At 42.7% G+C, this 27,507-nt stretch overlaps 1 protein-coding gene across 6 annotated transcripts in view; it reads left to right on the forward strand.

Moving 5' to 3' along the window:
- Positions 1-27,507, forward strand: part of snx25 (sorting nexin 25) — a 309,072-nt gene that overhangs the window by 262,440 nt on the left and 19,125 nt on the right. For 5 of the 6 annotated variants that reach the window (XM_072257752.1, XM_072257750.1, XM_072257754.1 and 2 more), the window contains exons 17-18: positions 6,427-6,493; positions 21,955-22,136. In XM_072257752.1, coding sequence (XP_072113853.1) covers positions 6,427-6,493; positions 21,955-22,136 — 249 coding nt within the window. Of the gene's footprint in view, positions 1-6,426; positions 6,494-21,954; positions 22,137-27,507 lie in introns of those variants that run through there. The other variant, XM_072257755.1, reaches the window with a different exon arrangement.

A 27,507-nucleotide genomic window follows, 5' to 3' on the forward strand; every position in this document is an offset into this window, starting at 1 on the left:
TGAGGTTGATTTGGCAGTCAAAGTGAAGGATATTCCAGAGAGCTTCTACAGGTATATTAAGAGCAAAAGGATAGTAAGGGATAAAATTGGTCCTCTTGAAGATCAGAGTGGTCAACTATGTATGGAACCAAAAGAAATGGGGGAGATCTTAAATGGGTTTTTTACATCTGTATTTACTAAGGAGTCAATGGAAATAAGGCAAACAAGTAGTGAGGTCATGGAACCTATACAAATTGAGGAGGAGGAGGAGGTGCTTGCTATCTTGAGGCAAATCAGAGTAGATAAATCCCCAGGACCTGACAGGGTATTCCCTTGGACCTTGAAGGAGACTAGTTTTGAAATTGCAAGGGCCCTGGCAGATATATTTAAAATGTCGGTATCTCCGGGTGAGGTGCCAGAGGATTGGAGGATAGCTCATGTTGTTCCGTTATTTAAAAAAGGCTCTAAAAGTAATCCGGGAAATTATAGGCCAGTAAGTTTGACATCAGTAGTAGGTAAATTATTGGAAGGAGTACTGAGAAATAGGATCTACAAGTATTTGGATAGACAGGGACTTATTAGGGAGAGTCAACATTGCTTTGTGTGTGGTAGGTCATGTTTAACCAATATATTAGAGTTTTTTGAGGAGGTTACCAGGAAAGTGGATGAAGGGAAGGCAGTGGATGTTGTCTACATGGACTTCAGTAAGGCCTTTGACAAGGTCCCGCATGGGAGGTTAGTTAGGAAGATTCAGTCGCTAGGTATACATGGAGAGGTAGTAAATTGGATTAGACATTGGCTCAATGGAAGAAGCCAGAGAGTGGTAGTGGAGGATTGCTTCTCAGAGTGGAAGCCTGTGACTAGTGGTGTGCCACAGGGATCAGTGCTGGGTGCATTGTTATTTGTCATCTATATCAATGATCTGGATGATAATGTGGTAAATTGGATCAGCAAATTTGCTGATGATACAAAGATTGGAGGTGTAGTGGACAGTGAGGAAGGTTTTCAAAGCTTGCAGAGGGATTTGGACCAGCTGGAAAAATGGGCTGAAAAATGGCAGATGGAGTTTAATACAGACAATTGTGAGGTATTGTACTTTGGAAGGACAAACCAAGGTAGAACATACAAGGTAAATGGTAGGGCACTGAGGAGTGCAGTAGAACAGAGGGATCTGGGAATACAGATACAAAATTCCCTAAAAGTGGCATCACAGGTAGATAGGGTCGTAAAGAGAACTTTTGGTACATTGGCCTTTATAAATCACAGTATTGAGTATAAGAGTTGGAATGTTATGGTGAGGTTGTATAAGGCATTGGTGAGGCCGAATTTGGAGTATTGTGTACAGTTTTGGTCACCAAATTACAGGAAGGATATTAATAAGGTTGACAGAGTGCAGAGAAGGTTTACAAGGATGTTGCCGGGACTTGAGAAACTGAGTTACATAGAAAGGTTGAATAGATTAAGACTTTATTCCTTGGAGCATAGAAGAATGAGGGGAATTTTGATAGAGATATATAAAATTATGATGGGTATAGATACAGTGAATGCGAGCAACCTTTTTCCACTGAGGGTAGAGGAGATAAAAACCAGAGGACATGGGTAAAGGGTGAAGGGGGAAAAGTTTAAAAGGGAACATTAGGGTGGGCTTCTTCACACAGAGAGTGGTGGGAGTGTGGAATGAGCTGCCAGATGAAGTGGTAAATGCAGGCTCACTTTTAACATTTAAGAAAAACTTGGATAGGTACATGGATGAGAGGTGTATGGAGGGATATGGTCCAGGTGCAGGTCAGTGGGACTAGGCAGAAAAATGGTTCGGCACAGCCAGGAAGATCCAAAAGGCCTGTTTCTGTGCTGTAATGTTTTAGGGTTCTATGTTCTATGGTTCACAAAAGACTTTCAAACCTTTTGTTAGTTGTGCAATTTATTCCTATCACCAATAAACAATGGCTACTCCAGATAACTTTGAAAAGGCAATCCTGAAAAGTATATGTAGACGGTCCTGCCCCTATTTACAAGACAATCCTGTATCTATTAGTGTGTTTAGTCACACCCCTAGCCTTCCCCTCCCCCGCCCAGTTCCACTTTTGCGCCCTCATGCCAAGGGACTGCAAATTTGAAAATATTTGGCATATTCATTTCTTTGGACCATATCCAGAATGCTGGACCCTCTTCCATTCTTCTGAGGTCATCCTGCAGAGCAAAGAACACCTCTGGCTTCATTGCTCCACAATTTCCTTCACCTGCTCACCCACAACCACCACTCTACCCCCCCTTCACCTGCTCACCCACAACCACCACCCTACCCCCCAATCCTCAGCTTTTCCTTGCCTCCCACTCTGAACAAGAATGACGTTTCTTTTTTTGTCATTAAGTTTATACCCTATTTCTTTTTCAGTCTCTATGCTTTCTCCTCCTCTCTATGCTTCCAACTATAATCCAGAACCAAAGCCTCACACTCAGTCACACTTATGCCCTTAAACCCAGCATAGCCATTCCGAGCATAAATTAGCCATTCTGACAATCAAGTAACCAATCTACATTTATCCATTTTACCATCTCTTGGTTCATAGCCTTCTATATCTTGGCAATTTAAGTACTTACAACACATGGGATTCAGTGTGAGATAGCCAATTGGATACAAAATGTGCTTAGTGGGTGGAGTCAGAAGGTGGTAGTGGAGGGTTGTTACTCAGATTGGAAGCCTGAGGCACGTGATGTTCCACAGGGATTGATGATGGGACCCCTGGTGATTATCATATATACTTATGATTCAGATGATAATGCAAGTGGCATGATTAGTAAGTTTGTGAATGATACCTGTGGTAAACCCCATATATATATATATGTTGTAACTGGGTTAACTGTCTGGACACGCCCCTCTGCTGACTGCCCTGTGGCTCCTCCCACAGACCCCTGAATAAAGGTGATTTCGCCCTGCTCCTCCCCCTCATTCCAGGGGCAGACACGCAGCATGCTGGAAGTCATATTTCACTGCGAGTAAAAGCCTTTCAGTATTTACCCTACTACAGTCATTTTGGAATAATTGAAGGTGCATCAATACCAACATTGGTGATAGAGTAGACAATGCAGAGGGCTGCCTAAAGTTCAGCAGGATAATGATCACATGGGAAAATGGGCAAAGGAAAGCGAGATGGAATTTAACTCAGACAAGTACAAACTGATGTATTTTGGGAAGTTAAACCAGGTCCAGACATTCCCAGTGAATGGCAGGGCTCTGAGGAGCATTATGGAACAGAGATCTAGGGGTACAAGTACCCCTGAAAGTGCTAGCCCAGCAAGACAAGATGGTGAAGAAGGTTTATGGCATGTTTGCCTTCATCAGCCATGGCACTGAGTACAACAGTTAGGACATCACATTAAGCTGTACAAATTGTTGTTTCGATCACACTTGGGGCATTATGGGCAGTTTTTGTTGCCTTACAGTGGATATGACCTACTATAGCAAAGCTCCAACTGGAGTGCTAACCACACATGGATTGGAAAGGTTTAGACGAATACAGGTGAATGGGATTAGTGTAAATTGGCATCTGGGTTGGCATGGGCGAATTGGACTTGTGTCCGTGCCATGTTTCTCAATGATTATATGGGTCTTGGCTAGATTCTTAAATATTTTGAGAATACCTACCTTCACTCCCCACTTGTTCAGATGGCAACCACTCTCTTCCTCAGATCCTTTAAATTCTTTACTCCCTATCTTTGCCTTCTAGTTCTAGAGGGAGTGTCATGAACTACCCTATCTATACCTCTCAAAATTATGTATATTTGTATTTGTTCCCCATTCAGCCTATCCGCTCCAAAGAAAAATCCAGACTTTTCAATTTTCCTTTTAAACAGGAAAGCTCCATCCTAGCTAATATTCTAGTGAACATCCTCTGCACCCTCTCCAATGTAATCACATCCTTCCTATAACGTGGAGATCAGAACTGGACATGGTACTCCAGCTGTGGCCTAGTTATATAAGGTTATACAACAGCCTCACTGCATTTAATGTATATTGTATGCCTGGCTTCTGAAGGCAAATATCTTCTATGCTTTTGTCACTTTATCTACCTTTGCTGCCACTGTCAGGGATCCTTAGATTTGTACATCAAGGTCCCTCTGATCTTCAGTATCTTGCTGGCATTAACGTTCACTACCATGCATATCTTGGCCTTGCAGTTCTCCCATAAAGCATCACCTTGATCTTATCACAAATAGATTCTGTCTGTCATTGCTTTGCATGTCTTACCAGCTAATAGATATCATCCTGTAATCTGTGATTAAAACCTCCTTTCAACAATGACTCCAATCTGCAAACATACCCTCTACATTCATATTCTTATCGCTAATGTACAAAACGATCAGTAAGGGTCATAGCACCAATTAAAATCAAATCAAGTTTAATTATCATTCATACTATACATGGATACAGCTGAACGTGACAGTGTTCCTTTGGGGCCAAGGTGCAAAACATTCAAAACAGCAAGCAAACATTTGAAAATAGTGAGTAACATAATTCAAGATATCAAGCAAAGAAGCATATTCACTCTGGGGGAAAAAAACATACCTAGCCCAAGAGCCTGAGTGACAATGTCCACCAATCAATGGCACAGTCTTCTGGCAGTGTACAGACACTTACAATCCAGTGATGTAGCACGGGTCGCGAGATTTCATTTACAAACGTAACTCTTCATCATCACCACTTCTTCCTATTACAAAGCCTATTTTGGATCCAGTTTGACAATTTGGATCTCCAGGGCTCTAACCTTTTGGATCAATGTTGTCAAAGGCCTTTCTGAAATGCATGTGCCATCTTCAATATATTTTGTTACCTCCTTGTAAAATTCAGGCAAATTAGTCAGACGTGATCTCCCACTAATAAAACCATGCTGCCCATCTTTGAATAAGTCCATTCTTTTCAAGTATTATTTAATCCTGCCCTCAGATTTTTTTTCCCAGTGAATTCCCTACCATTCTAATTACTTGGCTTATCTCTGCTGTTCGTCTTGAATAAAGGAACTTCATTTGCCATCCTTCCATCATCCAGCATTTTACCTCTGGCCACTGGGGATTTAAAAATCTCTGCCAGGCCCCAGCAACCTTCTCCCATACTTCCCATATTAGCCTGGGATACATTTCATCAGGCACTGGCTATTTACCCATCTCTGCGCATGGTAGGACATCTAATACCTTTATCTTCTTAACACTGTATATTCTAGAATTTTGCCTCCCACTTCCTCAGTTCTTCAACTCCTTCTCAGTGAATACAGATGAGATATATTCATTGAACACATCACCTACACTTCTAGCTCCATGCACTGATTGCCAATTTGGCCCATAATGGGCCCTATTCTTTCCCGCCTATCCTCTTTTTTCCCCTTGCACCTTTGCTGAATTCTGGTTTGCTCTATAAAACTGCCTCCTGATCATTTGATCCTATCCCGTCCTAGCTGTTCCCCGTCCAGTATTAGCTGTGCCATCATTTCTATGTGTGCATCAATAAAAGCAATGCATGCTCTGTGTCCTAGCATTTAGAGTTTATGTATTATGCATTAGTATGAAATGGCTATCGGATGTGGGTATTCCAGATTATTTCAGATTGACATACCAACCTGTGGTACCATATTTGCTTGGAGACTGTATCATAGATTTGAAATTAGAACACAGCACTCTATAGGCTCTTCAACCAACAGTGTTGTGCCAGTCTTTCAACCTGCTCTAAGATCAATCTAACCCATTCCTCCTACATAGTTTCCATATTTTTTCTATCATCCATGTGCCTACCTAAGAGTTTATTCAACGTCCCTAATATACCTGCCTCTACCACCACCCCGGCAAGGTACTCCTTGCACCCACCACTCTGTGTGAAGAAAAAAAACTTGCCTCTGACTTCCCCCAAACACTTTTCTCCAATCACCTTAAAATTATGCCCCCCCCCCAAGGAAAACTTTTGGTTATCCACTCAATCAATGCCCCTTATCCAGCTCTGTCAAGTCATCTCTCATCCTCTTTCAATCCAAAAAAAGCCCGAGCTTGCTCAACCTATCTTCGTAAAACAAGTTCTTGCTTCATTTTTTGATTTTTCTGGGCTGATGGTGTTACAGCAATTAAATGGCTAGGTAAAATTATTGCAGAATCTTAAAAACAATTTCCTGTGGTAATCTGGTTTATTTTTTGTTCTGTTTTGGAAGAACAAAATACCCTGCATATGTTCTGTACTTGACATCAAAATATCTTTAAGATTGGCTTGGTCAACATGACCTTCCTGCCGTTGATCTGAGTTTATTCCTATTAAAAATAGAAGGTATTTGTCATATTTGTAATGTAGGGGATAGTGCATCTGTTCCAATTATGTAATATTTTTTAAAATTTGCTCCAAGATTTTTGGGGATGAAATCAAAATATTTGTGATTTCAATATGTTTCATTTTATTCATCTCTGTTTCAGTGTTCAAATGGGTCAGGAAGACACTTATTGCTCTCGTACAAGTTACATTTGGAAGGACAATCAACAAGTAAGTAGCATTATTCCCCTACCTTTCCCTCCTTCCTTCCACAGTTGTTCCTCTGCAAGATATGATGTACAACTCTTGTATTCATGAACAATTCTGTGCCCTGTAAATCAAAGAAGTACAGATGCTGGAAATCTGAAACACTCAGTAGGTAAGGCAGCAGAGGTAACACAAGAAAGTGCACAAATGCTGGGCTTGAGCAACACATAAAATGCTGGAGGAACTCGGCAAGTCAGGCAGCATCTACGGATGGAAATGAACAGATGACATTTCAGGCTGAGACCATTCATTTGGATTGGAAAGAAAGAAGACAGAATCCAGAATAAAAGAATGGGATGATGGGAAAGAGCACCAGCTGATGGGTGATAGGTGAATCCAGGTGAGAGGGGTGAAGATAGGTAAGTTGGGGGAGGGAAGTGGGAATGATCTGAGAAGCTGGGAGGTGATAGGTTCAAAGTAAATTTATTTTCAAAGTATGTGTGTGTGTGTGTGTGTATGTATATATATATGTATATATACACACACACACACACACACACACACACAACACTGAGATTCATTTTCTTGCAGATAATCACATTAAATACAAGAAACACAGTAGAATGGACAAAAGACTGCACCCAACATTGCAGACAAACAGGCAATGGGGAAAAGAACAACAAACTACACAAATACAAAAAGAAATAGAAAAAAAGTAATAACAATAAATAAGCAATAGATATTGAGAACGTGCGATGAAGAGTCCTTCAAAGTGAGTCCATGGGTTGTAGGAACTGTGCAGTGGTGGGGCAAGTGAAGTTATCCCCTCTGGTTCGAGAGCCTGATGGTTGAGGGGTAATAACTGCTCCTGAACCTGGTGGTGCAGGTCTTGAGGCTCCTATACCTCCTTCCTGATGGCAGCAGTGAGAAGAGAGCATGGCTCGGATGGTGGGGGGCCTTGATGATAGATACCGCTGTCCTGCAACAGTGCTCTGTGCAGAGGTGCTTAATAGTGGGGAGGTCTTTAATTGTGATGGGCTTAAAAAATGGAATCTGATAGAAGAGGACAATGGATCATGGAATCAAAAGGAGGAGGTAGGAAACAAGAGGGAGATGTGGGTGATTAGAGTTAATAATGCCAGTGAATGGAAAGAAAAAGTTTAGTGGGTCAGAGGGATAAGGGGAAGCTATATTGCTGGGGTGGGAAACAGAGAGGTGTGGTTACCTGCAGTTAGAGAAATTGATGCTGATGCAATCGGGCTGGAGACTAGCAATGTGGAATATAAGATGTTGTTCAGCTGATATGCATTGGCAGTAGAGGCTAGAGTGGAAGGATATGTCAGTGTGGGAATAGGAAATGGAATTAAAGTGACTGGTAACTCTATAATCTGGCTGTGCTGGCAGCTGGAGTGAAGGATGTGATGAAGGGTCTCAGACTTAAAATGGTAACTATTTCTCTTTCCTCATTTACAAAATATTTCTAATATTTCTATTTTATTCTGTGGCAAGGCATTTCCAGCAGTGTAGTACAAGGTTTCCTTAATCTGCATCCAACATAAATAGTTGAAACATTAATTAGGTGGGATTGTGTGGCCTGTGTGTGTGTGTGAGTATGTGTATATGAAAAAAACTCAAAACCAAACTCCGGACCCTGGGAGTTAACGCCTCCATCTGCAACTGGATCCTTGACTTCCTGACCGATAGACAGCAATCAGTAAGGATAGACAATAACTGAATTGAATTGACGAGTAAAAGATGAACTGATTTCCAAAAGGCATAAAGCTAAAGATGACACATTCCTTCAATACTTTAAGCAAGAAAACTTTTTTATTTCCATCTTTTACAGTTTCAAAATAACAAAAAAGGAAAAGGGCCTGAAGCAAAAGTTTGGGCACCCTGTATGGCAGTACTTAGTAACACCCCCTTTGGCAAGTATCACAGCTTGTAAACGATTTTTGTAGCCAGCTAAGAGTCTTTCAACTCTTGTTTGGGGGATTTTCACCCATTATTCCTTGCAAAAGGCTTCTAGTTCTGTGAGATTCTTGGGCCGTCTTGCATGTACTGTTCTTTTGAGGTCTATCCACAGATTCTCAATGAGGTCAGGGGACTGTGAGGGCCATGGCAAAACCTTCAGCTTGCGCCTCTTGAGGTAGTCCATTGTGGATTCTGAGGTGTGTTTAGGTTCATTATCCTGTTGTAGAAGCCATCTTCTTTTCATCTTCGGCTATTTTACAGACGGTGTGATGTTTGCTTCCAGAATTTGCTGGTATTTAACTGAATTCATTCTTCGCCCTACCAGTAAATGTTCCCCGTGCCACTGGCTGCAACACAAGCCCAAAGCATGATCGATCCACCCCTGTGCTTAACAGTTGGAGAGGGGATCTTTTCATGAAATTCTGCACCCTTTTTTCTCCAAACATACCTCTGCTCATCACGGCCAAAAAGTTCTATTTTAACTTCATCAGTCCACAAGACTTGTTTCCAAAATGTATCAGACTTGTTTAGATGTTCCTTTGAACCTTTTGAATAGAACTTTTTGGCCGCAATGAGCAAAGGTATGTTTGGAGAAAAAAGGGGGTGGATCGATCGTGCTTTGGGCTTGTGTTGCAGCCAGTGGCACGGTGAACGTTTACTGGTAGAGGGAAAAATGAATTCGACTAAATACCAGCAAATTCTGGAGGCAAACATCATACCGTCTGTAAAAAGCCGAAGATGAAAAGAAGATGGCTTCAACAACAGGATAATGAACCTAAACACTTCAAAATCCACAATGGACTACCTCAAGAAGCGCAAGCTGAAGGTTTTGCCATGGCCCTCACAGTCCCCTGACCTAAGCATAATCGAGAACCTGTGGATAGACCTCAAAAGGGCAGTGCATGCAAGACGGTCCAAGAATCTCACAGAACTAGAAGCCTTTTACAAGGAATAATGAGCGAAAATCCCCCAAACAAGAATTGAAAGACTCTTAGCTGGCTACAAAAATCGTTTACAAGCTGTGATACTTGCCAAAGGGGGTATTACTAAGTACTGCCATACAGGGTGCCCAAACTTTTGCTTCAGGCCCTTTTCCTTTTTTGTTATTTTGAAACTGTAAAAGATGGAAATAAAAAAGTTTTCTTAAAATATTGAAGAAATGTGTCATCTTTAACTTTATGTCTTTTGGAAATCAGTTCATCCTTTACTCACTTAGCTATTCACAGTAACAGAAATTTTGGCCGGGTGCCCAGCTTTTGCATGCCACTGTAAATATCCTGAATAGAGGGAAGTTCACATCTACTGATGCGCTAGGCTGTCTACACCACTCTCTGCAGAGTCCTGCGATTGAGGGAAGTACAGTTCCCATACCAGGCAGTGATGTAGCCAGTCAGGATGCTCTCAGTCGTGCCCCTGTAGTAAGTTCTTAGAATTTGGAGGGCCATACCAAACTTCTTCAACCATCTGAGGTGAAAAAGGTGCTGTTGTGCCTTTTTAACTACATAGCCGGTATGTACAGACCATGTGAGATCCTTGATGATGTTTATGCCAAGGAACTTAAAGCTGTTCACCCTCTCAACCTCAGATCCATTGATATCCAGAGGGGTTAGCCTGTCTCCATTCCTCCTGTAGTCCACAACCAGCTCCTTTGTTTTTGCGACATTGAGGGAGGGGTTGTTATCTTGACACCACTGTGTCAGGGTGATGACGTCCTCTCTGTAGTCTGCCTCATTATGATTTGAGATTAGGCCAATCAGTGTAGTGTCATCAGCAAATTTAATTGGCAAGTTGGAGCTGTGGGTGGTGACACAGTCATGGGTATACAGAAAGTAAAGGAGGGGGTTTAGTACACAGCCCTGAGGGGCACCTGTGTTGAGGGTCAGAGTGGCAGAGGTGAGGGAGCCCACTGTTACCATCTGCCGGCGATCTGACAGGAAGTCCAGGATCCAGCTACGCAAGACAGGGTGAGGTCTCTGAGCTTCTTGTCGAGCCTGGAGGGAATTATGGTGTTGAATGCTGAACTATAGTCCAAGAACAGCATTCTCACATAAGCATCCCTCTTCTTCAGATGTGTAAGGACGGTGTGTAGAGCTGTGGCTGTTGTGTCGTCTGTCAATCGGTTGTGTCGGTAGGCGAATTGTAGGGGTCCAGTGTGAGTGGCAGCATGCTGCAGATGTAGTCCTTGAACAGCCTCTCAAAGTATTTGCTTATTATTGAGGTGAGTGCGACAGGACGCCAGTTGTTCAGACATGTTACCTTGGTCTTATTAGATGCAGGGACTATGGTGGATGTTTTGAAGCAGGAGGGCACTCTACACTGGGAGAGGCCTCCACCCACAATTATTCTAAACACCAGTGCTCCAAAAGGTTGCATTCCTAGCCCTCTACTCTATTCCCTATGCACACGTGACTATGTGGCCAGATTCTGTTTTAACTCCATCTACAGGTGTGCAGATGATACCACTGTAGTGGGGCGCATCTCAGATAAAGATGAGTCGGAGTACATGAAAGAGATAGAGAGCCTAGCAACATACTGCATCATGACAACAACCTTTTCCTTCAATGTCAAGAAAACAAAAAACCTAGTCATTGACTTCAGAAAGATGTGCGGTCTGCGTGCTCCTGTCAGTGTCAGTGGTGTTGAGGATGAGAAGGTTGAGAGCTTCAGGTTCCTAGGTTTAAACATGACCGATAGCCTGTCCTGGTCCAAACACATTGATGTCACGGCCAAGAAAGCTGACCAACACTTCTACTTCCTCAAGAGGGTAAAGAAATTCGCCGTGTCCCCATTGGCTCTTACCAAATTTATCGATGAATTATAGGAGGTTTTCTGTCTGGATGCATAACAGATTGGAATTGTAACTGCTCCCAAGTAAGAAACTGCAGAGAGTTGTGGACATACCTCAGCACATCCCAGGAGCCATCCTTCTCTCTATACTCCTTGATGCATCAGTAAAGTAGCTAAAGACCCCCACCCACCCCATCCACTCTTCTCCCCTCTCCTGTCAGTCAGAAAAATCAAAAGTCTGAAGGCACATACCAGTGGAATCAAGAACAGCTTCTATCCCCACTGCTGTCAGACTTTAACAGATGCCTTGCACAATAAGATGGACTCTTGGCCTCACAGTCTACCTCGAAATAATCTTGCACTTTATTAAGATTCAAAGATTTGCTTGGAGCAATCCAACCTAGCACCTGAGTTGGGTGGATGGGCATCAAAACTCTTCCCAAATTGCTCACTCCATCTCCGACAGCAATACGAACTCTGTCTGCTGCCTCAGCTCTAACAGGCTGCACCTCGGAATACCCCAACATGACTTATCCCCTCCCCCCCAAATCAGCCTTGCCTTCGCATGCCTCCTCACTGTCTGCACCACAATTTTCTTCAGGAAAGCTGTTATAAGTAACGTTTTTGGCCGAATCTCTTGCCTTATGATTTACCAGTAAGTTGGTGCACATCTTCGGGAGTGGCATCTTAAACCAGTAATATTTACCTGCACACCACTTTCTCAGTAGTTTTTACATATTGTTCTGCATTGTTATTGTTTTACCATATTGTAGCTCAATGCACTGTGTAATGATTTTATCCGTATAAATGCGATGCAAGACGAGCTTTTCACTGTATCTTGGTACATGTGACAATAATAAACTGAAACCAAAACCACTAAATGCCTGTTAAAGGATCAAGCCTGATATCTAAAAACAAGCTTGTTTGCTTACGAGTACTGGGCCCCAGGGTCCTAAGCTGAAATGTTTGCAGTAGAAGTTTGGAATCATGCTCCGGGCAGGTCAAGTCTGAAGTTGGATATTGCGATATTGCAGATGCTCTCTGAAATAGTTTGATATAGAACAGGGAAGGGTACTGGCAGCATGGGCGACAAGTCCTTCTTCTGAAAGTCAAGGCAATCGTTCAATCTGAGGAATTTTTGGATGGGCCATAGCCAACTCTACTCATGCATGTACTCAAAGATTTGTGAGCATTGACTCCTCACAATGTGCATCTAATTACTTAGCCAGACAGGAGTGTCAAAGCGAATGGTTGCAACTTCACTTGGCAACCGCTAAGTGCAGCAAATGGATTTTTATATATCACAGTCACGCTGAAGCTCCTAGTAAATCAAGTAAAGTGGTCAAAAATTGCTGGAAATTAGACTGAACTTTCAAATGTGAAAAGATTAAGCACAGTTAACTAAACTGTCCATGAAAGGTAGCTGTCACACTTTAATCAACTCTGGCTGGGTTCGTTGTCACATTGTGTTATGAAGATTGCTTGGATTAATTGAAAATGAAGGTCATGTAATGTCAGTTGCCATTATTTAATTCTGTGCACTACATTTAATCATTTTCTTATTTATATTCAGAATTAACTGCTCTGGGGACTTGTAAACTACATATTCAGATCCATAACTTTTCAACTTTCAATTATTTTTATCAAAAAAACAAGCACTGTGAGCAAGAAAGCAGTGTGTATATGTTTATCTTCTATTCAAATTGGTTGCATCAATTAGAGTGACAGACCAAGAATATCTTCAACACCATTATTAGCACAGAGCTCAGGAGATGTTTGGAAGTAGAAGTCTGGATGCAGGAATGGTTCCACTGGGCTTTTTTTTTCTTTGCATTTGACTTCTGCCCTACAGATAGCAGAAAGGTTTTGGAGATGTACTTGCCATTTTCCAATTTTTCAGATATGGGCATTCTAAATAAAGCATTATTTATTGCCTATATCTGAATATCTTTGAGAAGGTGGTGAAACACATTTTTGACCTGTTGTTGTCCTTGTTTGTGTTGTTGGGAGGGAGTGCAATGATTGAACAATGATTTAATACCAACTCAACATTTTGTAGCGGAGTCTGAGATAGTCTTCCCACGTGCTTGGTGCCCTTGAAGCAATATCTTTATATTTAATAAATTCATTAAATTATGTAATAAAGTAATTTATTAAATAATTATTTTATAAATTTAGTAATTCTAAATAAAGCTAACTATCTTTGTCCTCCTTGCTGGTATGGGTTTGGAAGGAACTTTCAGAGCAGCTTAGATGATTAACTACAAAGTGTATTGTAACATAGAAAACATAGAAAATAGGTGCAGGAGTAGGCCACTCGGCCCTTCGAGCCTGCACCGCATTGTAGATAGCATACAATGCAACATGGTCCAATGATGGAGAGCAGGAATGTTTAGAGTGGTGGACTAGGTGCCAAACAAGTGGGCTGCGTTGTCCTGGGATGCTCTTGAGTTTTGTAAGTGCTGTCCAACAAAAATGGAGAGTGTTGCATCATTCCAACTGATGTCTTGCAGATGGTGGGGAGACTTTGGAGTGACAGCAGGCAAGTTGCTGGCAGGATACACAGTCTCCAAACTACTTTTGTAGCTACAGTATTTATGTTACCAGTCCAGTTGAATTCCTGGTCACTTCTCAGGATACTCATAGTAGAGAATTTAGTAATCGTAATGTAATTAAGTGACAAAGGACATTGGTTCAACTCGTTCTTGCTGGAGATGATCATGACTGAACATTTAGCAGAAGCTGAAACCTTTCTCTATGCAGGAGGTAAAGCTGATTCTTGTTCTATGATATGGACTCCTGACTTCAAAATCTAGCTCATTATGGCCTCGCACCTTATAGACTGCCCACACTGCACTTTCTCAGTAACTGTACCTCTTAATTCTGCAGTCTGTTATTGAACTTTCCTTGTACCAGCTCAGTGTACTGATGTGATGAAAGGATCCTTATGGATGGCACGCAAAGTTTCTCACCATCCCTTAGTACATGTGACAATAATTAACTAATTTACCAATTTAAAATGATCCTGATGAAGGGTGTCGGCCCAAAATGTTGACTGTATTCACCTTCATAGATGGTGCCCGACTTGCTGAGTTCCTCCAGCATTTTGTGTGTATTGCTGTAGTCCTTATGTTGTTTCGTACTATAAACTTTGCTGTATCCGGTGCCCTCAGCCATTTCCTAATCACACTGGGAGCAGTTCATATTGTTGCAGACTGCCTTCTGTCTTGTAAACACACTTAGTGGCCACTTTATTAGGTAGACTTGTACATCTGCTTGTTAATGAGAATATCTGATCAGCCAATCATATGGCAGCAACTCGATGCATAAAAGCATGCTAATGTGGTCAAAGGGTTCAGTTGTTGTTTAGACCAAACATCAGAATGTGGAAGAAATGTGATCTCAGTGACTTTGACTATGGAATGATTGTTAGTGCCAGACGGGATGGTTTGAGTATCTCTGAAAATGCTGATCTTGTGGATTTTTCAGGCACAACATTCTCTAGAGTTTACAAAGTATGGTGCAAAAAACAAAAAAGTAAAGCAACATCCAGTGAGCAGATAATGGTGCATAAACCAAAAAACATCCAGTGAGCAGCAATTCTGTGAATGAAAATGCCTTGTTAATGAGAGAGGTCAGAGAAAAATGGTAGGGCTGGTTCATACTGACAGGAACGTGACAGTAACTCAAATAACCACATGTTACTACAGTGATGTGCAGAAGAGCATCTCTGAATGTACAACATGTCAAACCTTGAGCTGGTACAGCTATAGCAGCAGAAGGCCACAGTGGGCCTCACTCCTGTGGCCACTTTATTAGGTGCAGATACGCCAATAAAGTAGCTACTGAGTATAGTCGTACATTGCAGCTTTAGCAGACTGGAATCATTTTGGGTTCACCTGCTGCCCTTCTGCAGTCATTACTGTATTAGGATTAATCCTTTGGTTTGATGATACGAGCACAGTGGAGAATAGAGGGGAACAGGTGGATATTGTACACTTGAATTTTCAGAAGGCTGTTGATAAGGTGCCACATAAACAAATAATCCATCAGATAAAGATTCATAGAGTTGGGGTAGTTTATCAACACGAATAAGAGGATTTGTTAGCCAGTAGCCAATAGGGTTAATGGTTATGGAGAAAAGGCAGCTAGGTGGAGATGAGTCCATGGCCAGATCAGCCATGATCTTATTGAATGGCGGAGCAGGCTCGACGGGCCATATGGCCAACTCCTGCTCCTATTTCTTATGTTCTTAATGTACTAGAAGGCAGAGAGTTGGAATAAATGCGTGTTTCTTTGGTTGGCAGTCTTTGGTGAGATGAATGCCATAGGAGTTGGTGCTGAGTCCAAAACTGTTCACAGTATACATTAACGATTAGGAAGAGGGGACCGAGTGTAATGTATCTAGATTTGCTGATGACACTAAATTGACTGGAAAAGCAAATTGTGCAGAGGATGCAGAGAGATATTGATAGCTTAAGTGAGTGGTCAAGGGTCTGGCAGATTGAGTGCAATGTTAGTAGGTGTGAGCTCATATGCGTTAGAAGGAAGAATAGAAGATCAGATTATTATTTAAATAGTGAAGGATTGCAGCATGTTGTTGTTCAGAAGGACTTGGGAGGGCTTGTGCATGAATCGCAAAAGGGTACTTTGCAATTGCAATAGGGTATCAAGAAAACAAATAGAACATTGATCTTCATTGCTTGAGTTATCGAACTTAAGAGCAGGGCGGTTATGCTGCAACTGTACAGGCTACTGGTGAGGCCATACCTGGAGTACTATGTGCAGTTCTGGTCTCCTGATTTGAGGAAAGATGTTCTAGTTTTGGAAATAGTATGGAGGAGATTCACAAGGTGGATCCAAGGACGAGGGGGTTAGTCTATGAAGAAAGATTGAGTTGCTGGGACTCTGCTAACTGGAATTCAGAATAGTGAGAGAGAATCTTTGAGAAATGTATAAAATTATGAAAGGATTAGATGAGATAGAGGCAGGAGTATTGTTTCCACTAGGTACATAGCCCCAAGATTCAGGGGAATAGATTTGGGATGCAGATAAGGTGGAATTGCTTTTCCCAGAGTGTAGTGAATCTCTGGAATTCTTGTTTCAGGGGAGCAGTAGAGGCTACCTCATAAATTTATACATTATTTAAGACACAGATAGATTTTTGCATAGCAGAAGAAATAAGGGTTATGGAGAAAAGGCAGGTAAGTGGAACTGAGTCCATGGCTAGATCAGCCATGTTCATATTGAATTGTGGCGAAGGCTTGACAGGCCAGGTGACCAATTCCTGTTCCTATTCCTATTTTTTATGTTCACATTAATGGCGAATGTTATATTGGGCCAGGTGACGCAGGTTGTGGTGTACCACTTCTGCTGCTGCTTCCCGCATCTGGCTCTGTGTCAGTTTCAAGACAGCACCTATTTAGACCATAAGACCATAAGACAAAGGAGCAGAAGTTGGCCATTCGGCCCACCGAGTCTGCTCCACCATTTCATCATGAGCTGATCCATTCTCCCATTTAGTCCTACTCCCCCGCCTTCTCACCATAACCTTTGATGCCCTGGCTACTCAGATACCTGCCTTAAATACACCCAATGACTTGGCCTCCACTGCTGCCCGTGGCAACAAATTCCATAGATTCACCACCCTCTGACTAAAAAAATTTCTTCGCATCTCTGTTCTGAAATGGGCGCCCTTCAGTCCTTAAGTCATGCCCTCTCGTACTAGACTCCCCCATCATGGGAAACAACTTTGCCATATCCACTCTGTCCATGCCTTTCAACATTCGAAATGTTTCTGTGAGGTCTCCCCTCATTCTTCTAAACTCTAAGAAATACAGTCCAAGAGCAGACAAACATTCCTCATATGTTAACCCTCTCATTCCCGGAATCATTCCAGTGAATCTTCTCTGTACCCTCTCCAATGTCAGCACATCCTTTCTTAAATAAGGAGACCAAAACTGCCCACAGTACTCCAAGTGAGGTCTCACCAGCGCCTTATAGAGCCTCAACATCACATCCCTGCTCCTATACTCTATTTCTCCAGAAATGAATGCCAACATTGCATTCGCCTTCTTCACAACTGACTCAACATGGAGGTTAACTTTAAGGGTATCCTGCACAAGGACTCCCAGGTCCCGTTGCATCTCAGAACTTTGAATTCTCTCCCCATTTAAATAATAGTCTGCCGGTTTATTTCTTCTGCCGAAGTGCATAACCATACACTTTCCAACATTGTATTTCATTTGCCACTTCTTTGCCCATTCTCCCAATCTATCCAAGTCTGTCTGTAGACTCTCTGTTTCCTCAGCACTATCGGCCCCTCCACCTACCTTCCTACCATCAGCAAACTTAGCTACAAAGCCATCTATTCCATAATCCAAATCGTTGATGTACAACATAAAAAGAAGCAGCCCCAACACGAACCCCTGTGGAACACCACTGGTAACTGGCAGCCAACCAGAATAGGATCCCTCTATTCCCACTCTCTGTTTCCTGCCAATCAGCCAACGCTCTATCCACGTATGTAACTTTCCTGTAATTCCACAGGCTCTTATCTTGTTAAGCAGCCTCATGTGTGGCACCTTGTCAAAGGCCTTCTGAAAATCCAAATATACAACATCCACTGCATCTCCCTTGTCTAGCCTACTGGTAATTTCCTCAAAAAATTGCAATAGGTTTGTCAGGCAGGATTTTCCTTTAAGGAAACCATGCTGAGTTGTGCCTATCTTGTCATATGCCTCCAGGTACACCGTAATCTCATCCTTGACAATCGACTCCAACAACTTCCCAACCACCGATGTCAAGCTAACAGGTCTATAATTTGCTTTTTGCTTCCTTGCCCCCTTCTTAAATAGCGGAGTGAAACTTACAATCTTCCAGTCCTCCTGAACCATGCCAGAATCTATTGACTTCTGAAAGATCATTGCTAATGCCTCTGCAATCTCCACAGCTACTTCCTTCAGAACACGAGGGTGCATTCCATCTGGTCCGGGAGATTTATCTATCCTTAGTCATAGTCATACTTTATTGATCCCGGGGGAAATGGTTTTCGTTACAGTTGCACCATAAATAATAAATAGTAATAGAACCATAAATAGTTAAATAGTAATATGTAAATTATGCCAGTAAATTATGAAATAAGTCCAGGACAAGCCTATCGGCTCAGGGTGTCTGACCCTCCAAGGGAGGAGTTGTAAAGTTTGATGGCCACAGGCAGGAATGACTTCCTATGACGCTCTGTGCTGCATCTCAGAGGAATGAGTCTGTGGCTGAATGTACTCCTGTGCCCACCCAGTACATTATGTAGTGGATGGGAGACATTGACCAAGATGGCATGCAACTTAGACAGCATCCTCTTTTCAAACACCACCGTCAGAGAGTGCTGTTCCATGCCCACAACATCACTGGCCTTACGAATGAATTTGTTGATTCTGTTGGTGTCTGCTACCCTCAGCCTGCTGCCCCAGCACACAACAGCAAACATGATAGCAGCGGCCACCACAGACTCGTAGAACATCCTCAGCATCGTCCGGCAGATGTTAAAGGACCTCAGTCTCCTCAGGAAATAGAGATGGCTCTGACCCTTCTTGTAGACAGCCTCAGTATTCTTGGACCAGTCCAGTTTATTGTCAATTCGTATCCGCAGGTATTTGTAATCCTCCAGCATGTCCACACTGACCCCCTGGATGGAAACAGGGGTCACCGGTACCTTAGCTCTCCTCAGGTCTACCACCAGCTGTTTAGTCTTTTTCACATTAAGCTGCAGATAATTCTGCTCACACCATGTGACAAAGTTTCCTACCGTAGCCCTGTACTCAGCCTCATCTCCCTTGCTGATGCATCCAACTATGGCAGAGTCATCCAAAAACTTCTGAAGATGACAAGACTCTGTGCAGTAGTTGAAGTCCGAGGTGTAAATGGTGAAGAGAAAGGGAGACAAGACGGTCCCCTGTGGAGCCCCAGTGAGCTGATCACTCCGTCGGACACACAGTGTTGCAAGCACACGTACTGTGGTCTGCCAGTCAGGTAATCAAGAATCCATGATACCAGGGAAGCATCCACCTGCATCGCTGTCAGCTTCTCCCCCAGCAGAGCAGGGCGGATGGTGTTGAACGCACTGGAGAAGTCAAAAAACATGACCCTCACAGTGCTCGCTGGCTTGTCCAGGTGGGCGTAGACACGGTTCAGCAGGTAGACGATGGCATCCTCAACTCCTAGTCGGGGCTGGTAGGCGAACTGGAGGGGATCGAAGTGTGGCCTGACCATAGGCCGGAGCAGCTCCAGAACAAGTCTCTCCAGGGTCTTCATGATGTGGAAGGTCAATGCCACCGGTCTGTGGTCATTGAGGCCGCTGGGGCGCGGCGTCTTCGGCACAGGGACGAGGCAGGACATCTTCCACAGTACAGGAACCCTCCGGAGCCTCAGGCTAATGTTGAATACATGGCAAAGTACTCCACATAGCTGAGGGGCACAGGCTTTGAGCACCCTGGTACTGACACCATCCGGTCCTGCAGCCTTGCTTGGGTTGAGATGTTTCAGCTGTCTCCTCACCTGTTCAGCCGTAAATCCCACCGCGGTGGTTTTGTGTGGGGGAGGGGTATAGTCATGAGCAGGGTGAGGGATTGTGAGGAGGGGTAAGAGAGGAGAGTGGAATATGTGTTGGTTGGGGGCCGACAACAGATGGGTCATGTGGGGGATGGGCAGGGGTCACAATGTCAAATCTGTTAAAGAACAGGTTAAGTTCGTTGTCCCTGTCCACACTGCCTTCAGCTCCTCTGTTGCTAGTTTGCCAAAACCCAGTGATGGTCCTTATCCCCCTCCAGACCTCTCTCATGTTGTTCTGCTGGAGTTTCCACTCAAGCTTCCTCCTGTACCTGTCTTTAGCCTCCCTGATCCTGGCTTTCAGGTCCCTCTGTATTGTCCTCAGCTCCTCCTTATTTCCATCTCTAAACGCCCTCTTTTTAGCGTTCAGGATGTCCTTAATGTCCTTCGTCATCCATGGCTTAGACTATTCAGCTTCCTGAGTACTTTCTGTGTCGTAATTGTAACTGCGCACATTTCTCTTCCCTGCCACCCTTGAGTGTCCGGTATGCTGATGTCTTCGTCAGTGAAGACTGATGCAAAATACCTGTTCAGTTCCTCCGCCATCTCCTTATCCCCCATTACAATTTCTCCAGCATCATTTTCTATCGATCCTATATCTACTCTCACCTGTCTTTTACTCTTTATATACTTGAAAAAGCTTTTAGTATCCTCTTTCATATTATTTGCTAGCTTCCTTTCATAGTTCATCTTTTCCCTCTTAATGACCTTCTTAGTTTCCTTTTGTAAGCTTTTAAAAACTTCCCAATCCTCTGTCTTCCCATTAATTTTTTGCTTCCTTGTATGCCCTCTCCTTTGCTTTAACTTTGGCTTTGACTTCTCTTGTCAGCCACGGTTGCATCCTTTTTCCATTCGAAAATTTCTTCTTTTTGGAATATACCTGTCTTGCACCTTCCTCACTTCTCACATAAACTCCAGCCGCTGCTGCTCTGCCGTCCTTCCCACTAGTGTCTCTTTCCAGTCAACTCTGGCCAGTTCCTCTTTCATGCGACTGTACTTTCCTTTACTCCACTGAAATACCGACACATCGGATTTCGGCTTTTCTTTCTCAAATTTCACGGTGAACTCAATCATGTTATGATCACTGTCTCCTAAGGGTTCCTTCACCTCAATCTCTCTAATCACCACTAGTTCATTACACAATACCCAATCCAGTACAGCCGATCCCCTAGTGGGCTCAACAACAAGCTGTTCTAAAAAGCCATCTCGCAGACATTCTATAAATTCTCTCTCTTGATATCCAGTGCCGACCTGATTTTCCCAATCCACTCGCATGTTGAAATCCCCCACAATTATCATAACACTGCCCTTCTGACAAGCCTTTTCTATTTCCTGTTGTAATTTGTAGTCCACATCACTGCAGCTGTTAGGAGGCCTGTATATAACTGCCATCAGGGTCCTTTTACCCCTGCAATTTCTGAGCTCAACCCATAAAGATTCTGAACCTTCTGATCCTATGTCACCTCTTTCTAATGATTTACTGTAATTTCTCACTAATAAAGCCACGCCACCCCCTCTGCCTACCTGCCTATCCTTCAGATACACCGTGTATCCTTGGACGTTCAGCTCCTAAAAGATACAAGAACGCTGTGTGTTCAGCTCCCAGAAAAAAAAAATCTTTTTTTTTCTAGGCATTAAATCCACATGAAGACCTGATTAACCAGTGTACTGCTGATACCAGCTCTCTTAGGGAATCCCAGTCTCATGGGCACATGGGATAGTGGGGTAAAGGGAGACTCATAAAATCAGTGTACAACTTATTTACATATTGGAAGATAATATGGACTTGGATCTGCTATATTTGCTTCCTGTTAGGTGGGAAGCAGACATTTTCAAATTGTGCATTTAACTAAGTACTCCAATGGAGCATAATCAGTCCTAATGAAGGGGTTTGGCTTGAAATGTTGACTGTTTATTTTCCTTCACAAATGCTGCCTGACCTACTGAGTTCCACCAGCATTTTGTTTGCGTTACTCTAATGGAACGATAACATTCAATCTCTCAGAGTAATCAACTGTATTCTTAAAATTGACTTTTTTCCCCTTCATAAAATAAAAATCTAGACTGTAAACCCATTTATTGTTTGACAGTAATAAATTAATGGGCAACATTTATTTCAGGCAGATCCGTGACACCATCAACTGGATGGTCAGTGAACAGATGCTGGTTTGCTACATCAATGTCTTTCGAGATGCATTCTGGCCAAATGGGAAATTAGCATCCCCTACAGCTGCCAGAACTGAGCAACAACAGTTGGAGACAAAACACAAGGCCCAGCAGAAACTGCTTGATAACATTCCAGGTATGCCATGGAGTGCCTTAAATTGAGTTGTGCAAGCCACTGATTTTAGCCGGTTCTGCAAAATGATTAGTAGTAATAATCAATTTATTAACAAATGTTCACAGTGTAATATTTTTCCAAATAACTGAAGATGAGCAATGTGATGGCAATAAGTCAGTCGGTATTATGTCACTGTTTATGAGCTGCTAAAATAGAGAATGGTTGCCAATTTTTAATTCAATCATGGATGGTTTTCTTTCAACAAGGATGCCTTTTGTGTATTCTCAGAATCTTTCTTCAATAAATCTTTGATCAAGAAGGATTCTATCCATGAAAATTTGCCAATGTTTAGGTTAGTATGTGCTAGTTACAATGCGAAAAAGCAGAATGGAACAAGTGAGTGTGGCATCCAGTCAGATTTCTGAAAGTACCTATGACCGTTTTAACTCACTTTGCTTACAGATGGACCTTTTTGGGTGGATTTGTACAGATATTATTCTTAGATTGGCAGGGACATGATGGGCTGAGGTCTGTTTCTGTGCTTCTAATTGCAATAGTTTTATCAGCTGTCATTCTTAAAATATTACACCAGCTGCAGTTTTCTAATGACATATCCCTTTCTGAAACAGGAAATGATTTTGTTTTAAAGAAACAGCTTGTAATTTAGTTGATGAAATGAGTGTTCTAATTGTGTTCCCCACTCCTGTACCCTTTAGTATAGGGTTTGGGAAAATTGTCCTACTAGCCAAGCAGAATTGTGTCGATGTGCAAACCTTAAAGCCTGGTTTCTATTCTGATTCCTGTCAATCACCTGTCAACCCTGCAACACTGTATTGCACACTCCAAGTGATTGAAATTCAGGTAGTGCTTCCATTGAACCAGATGTGCAGGTGAATTCTATGGTTTTGGCCTTTGTACTAAGCTCTGTGTGCCAGAAACACAGATGACACAGCCCGAGTGTCTACAGCGATGAATTGTAAGCACTCCTCTGCATAATCAAGCTTCGTGTTTGTGGATAAAGTGCATTCGTTACTGGTCATTCAAGTGCAACACTGAAGCATGCCTTCTCCTCTTGGGCTTAAATATTTCTGTTGCACTTGCCATAGATTAATATTGTGATTGGAGATCAGCTCATCCACTATTTGCACGTAGTTAGCTGTGTTGGCCAGGCTATGTCATGCACATTGAAACTGCAGATGCTGGGATCTGTTTTTAAAGTACACAAAAAGCAGGTCTCAAACTTGAGTTAATGTGCACAAGTGCCCTTGTGTACAGCTGTAATGAAAAATTTACTTGCTGCTGCATCACATAAGCAGCATTTACAAGAAAAAACATAAAATAAGATAAATTAACACAATATTTACAAGAGAGAACACAATTAGAAGAAAACTAAGTCCATTTTAGTGCAAAGTGATTAGAATTGTGCCTGTTGGTCCAAGAACCGAGTGGTTTCCAGGAAGTAGTTGTTCTTGAACAGGTGCTGTGGGACTTAAGGTCTCTATAACCCTTGCTTTATGTCAGAAGGTGGCATGCAAAAGAAGCAAACCATCTTGCAAACCACCCACTCACAATCCCCATCTTCCCTACCTGTGGAAGACCCCATGGTTCCCAAATTATCCTCATCAGCCATTATAGAACCCCAAGATCAGAGTGGATGCAAGTCATCCTTGACCCCAAATAATATGGCTAACAAAAAGAATAAAAACATTCATTTTTTCTAAATAATATAAAAGATATTGACTTGAGACTTAGATTAAGTGATTCAGGAAGATTGAACACTGTAGTGTGTCAGAAAATTATGATTTGACCTCTGGGCATTTCATACAGTGCACATCTTTTCCACGCCAACTGTTCATATAAAATGAATCTGCTTGCCTATAATTTGGCATAAATTGAATGCACATTTCTCAGTTTTTCTGGAAGGCCATTTCATCATTGGTTGACAAAAGACAGATAACCCCACTGTAGAAAATATTGATCTTCTGTAAATGAATGTGTATTGAACAGATGGCTGAATCTGGTTCTCATTAAATTTTGGCTGGGCAGTAACATTTCCAAAGATGTGTCCTATAATGCTATTGGTTGTTCTTGGACTGTATGGTAAGGTTCCTGAAACAGCAGAATCTAATCAGTTGCAAGTACAAAACTTTCCCAATTTACTCAATCTTTCTTACTGACCTGCCTTGAGACCAACACAGTATGTGAGGATAAAACTATAAATATTGGGATACATCTTAGTAAATAGTTCAAGTTTATTGTCATCTGACAGTACAGATACACAATCAAATGAAGCAATGTTCCTCAGAGAGAGTGAGCAGCTTCAAGTTCCTGGGTGTCAAGATCTCTGAGGATCTAACGTGGTCGCAACATATTGATGTAGTTATAAAGAAGGCAAGACAGCAGCTATACTTCATTAGGAGTTTGAAGCGATTTAGCATGTCAACAAATACACTCAAAAACTTCTATAGTTGTACCATGGAGAGCATTCTGACGGGCTGCATCACTGTGTGGTATGGAGGGGCTACTGCACATGACCGAAAGAAGCTGCAGAGGGTTGTAAATCTAGTCAGCTCCATCTTGGGCACTAGCCCACAAAGTACCCAGGACATCTTTAGGAAGCGGTGTCTCAGAAAAGCAGCATCCATTATTAAGCACCTCTAGCACCCAGGGCATGTCCTTTTCTCATTGTTATCATCAGGTAGGAGGTACAGAAGCCTGAAGGCACACACTCAGCGATTCAGGAACAGCTTCTTCCCCTCTGCCATCCGATTCCTAAATGGACATTGAAGCTTTGGACACTACCTCACTTTTTTTTAATATACAGCATTTCTGTTTTTGCACATCTTTTAATAATTTATTTAATATACGTAATTGATTTACTTGTTTATTTATTATTATTATTTTTTCTCTCTCTCTGTTAGATTATGTATTGCATTGAACTGCTGCTGCTAAGTTAACAAATTTCACATCACATGCCAGTGATAATAAACCTGATTCTGGACCACAGTGCATCCACAATATATCTATCACATACAACACATAAAAAACAATAATACCACAAATAAGTTAATACAATATAATTCAAAATGGTTCTGAAGTGCACAGCACAGATAAACAGTAAATAGCTCACTCTCCTGCTGATTAGGTCTTAGTGGTGCAGGGTATTCACTAGCCTGGGGGAAGAAGTTGTTACCCAGTCTGGCAGGCCTAGTCCTGATGCTTGTGTACCTCCTTCCAGACGGTTGTGGGTCAAAGATATTGTGGGATGGGTGGAAGGCATTCTCAAAAATGCTTCAGGCCCTTCATCTACAATGCTCCCAGTAATTGTCTCAAATAGGAGGGAGGGAGACCCGGTGATCATCTTGGCAGTTTTTACTATCCAATGTAGGGTCTTTTGGTCTGGTGCCTTGGACCTTCTGTACCACACAATGATGTAGCTAGACAGAACACTCTATGGTTTTCCTGTAGACAGTCATTAGAATGGGGCGGGGAGCTATGCACCCCTCAATCTGCTCAGAAAGTGTAGGCACTGCTGTGTCTCCTTTACTGTTGTGGACGTGTTGTGAGTCCAGGTTAGATTGTCCTTTATGTACACACCAAGGAACTTGGAGCACATCATTCTATCTATAGCAGAACCATTGATGCGCAATGGAGAGTGGTCAACCTGCACCTTCCTGAAGTCCACAGTCATCTCTGTCTTGTCCACGGTGATGCTTAGTTTGTTGTTCTCACAATATTTGACAAACTTCTCTTCCTCAATTCATCATTGTTGCTGATGAGGCCAACCACTGTTGTATCATCGGCGAACTCGATGTGCTTTGCGCTGGATCTGGCAGTTCAGTCATGAGTCAGCAACGTGAACAGAAGTGAGCTGAGCACAAAGCCCTCGGGGGCGCCAGTGCTCGGCATGATGGAGCTTGAGATATTGCTGCCAACACGGACTGACTAGGGTCTCAGTGTCTAGAAGTCCAAGATTCAATTACAGTGAGGGGTCTTGAGTCCCAACAAGGACAGTTTACCCACCAGCCTCTGAGGGATGGTTGTGTTAAACACCAAACTGACGTAAATGAACAACATCCTAGGTGGAACAGGACAGAGTTGGAGGGACATGGCTATGGCATCATCAGTTCACCAGTTTGAGCGGTAGGTGAACTGGAAAGTGTCCAATGTATTTGGAAGGTGGGGTTTTGTATGATCTATTACCAGCTACTCAAAGCAATTCATGATTGTTGAGATCAGTGCCACTGGGCGCTAATCAATTAGGCCAGATACTGTCACTTTCTTGGGCACTGGAATGAAGGTGGCTGCCTTGAAGCCTGTTGGGTCTGTGCACTGTTGCAATGGATGTTTAAGAAGTCCGTTAAGACCTCGATTAGCTGGGCCTCACAATTCCTTGGCACCTGACCTGCTACGTTGTCCAGCCTTGCAGCTTTGTGTGGATTTACCCTGACTAGGATCTTCCTCACCTCAGCTGCAGCCAGACAGGGTGCCTGTTCCTCAGGGAGAGGGGGCTTTACTTGATGTCATATCATTCATTGCGTCATATTGTGTATAGGAAGCTTTCAGCCCCTCAGGAAGGGAAGTGTCACTGTGGTTGATGTTCAGAGTGGACTGTATACCTTGCCAACTGTGCCGAGTGTCCCTGGTGTCTCAATTTTTTTGTGAGTACTCTCACTTTGCCTTTCTGATGGCACGGGAAAGCAAGGCTCTTGTTGACCTTAGAGTTGTGTTATCCCGTTATCAGGAGGCCGTGTCGCAATGCCTAAGCAGTGCCTGAGTCTCTGCAGCCTGGTTTGTTCTGGTAGTGTGGTGATCAATCATGGTAACATCTTCAATGCATTTTCCTATGTAGCCAGTCACCAATCTCGCATATTCATCAATGTTGACTTGATGATCTTAGGTAGCCACCTCCATGAATGTACTCCAGTCCGTGCGTTTGAAATTGTCTGCAGCGCTGTAGTGGCACCTTCTGGCCAAGTCCTGATCTCCCTGTAAACTGGTTTGACTTGTTTAACCAGTGGTCTGTTTGCAGGGGTTAGCAAAATGGATATATGGTCTGATTGTTGGAGGTGAGAGTGGGACAGCCTTGTAAACTCCACAAATGTCAGTATAGACCAGGTCTAAACTATTCTGTCCTCTGGTTGTGAAATTGACATGCTGATAGAAATTTGGCTGGATTGTTTTTAAATTGGCATGATTGATGTCACCAGCAACAGTAAAGAAACCATTGGGGTGAGTAGCTTGGGGCTGCAGAGTTCCTGCACACTTCCCCAGCACTAGTGCAGGGGGAATGGAAATAGTATCAATCACAATGATAGGTACGGGGGCCTGCACTTCACCATTTAAAACTATCTACAACGAGCGGTGGGCCGTAACCACCAAGGTGTTTACA

Source organism: Mobula birostris, chromosome 5 (assembly GCF_030028105.1).
Source record: "Mobula birostris isolate sMobBir1 chromosome 5, sMobBir1.hap1, whole genome shotgun sequence".
Taxonomy (NCBI): Eukaryota; Metazoa; Chordata; class Chondrichthyes; order Myliobatiformes; family Myliobatidae; genus Mobula; species Mobula birostris.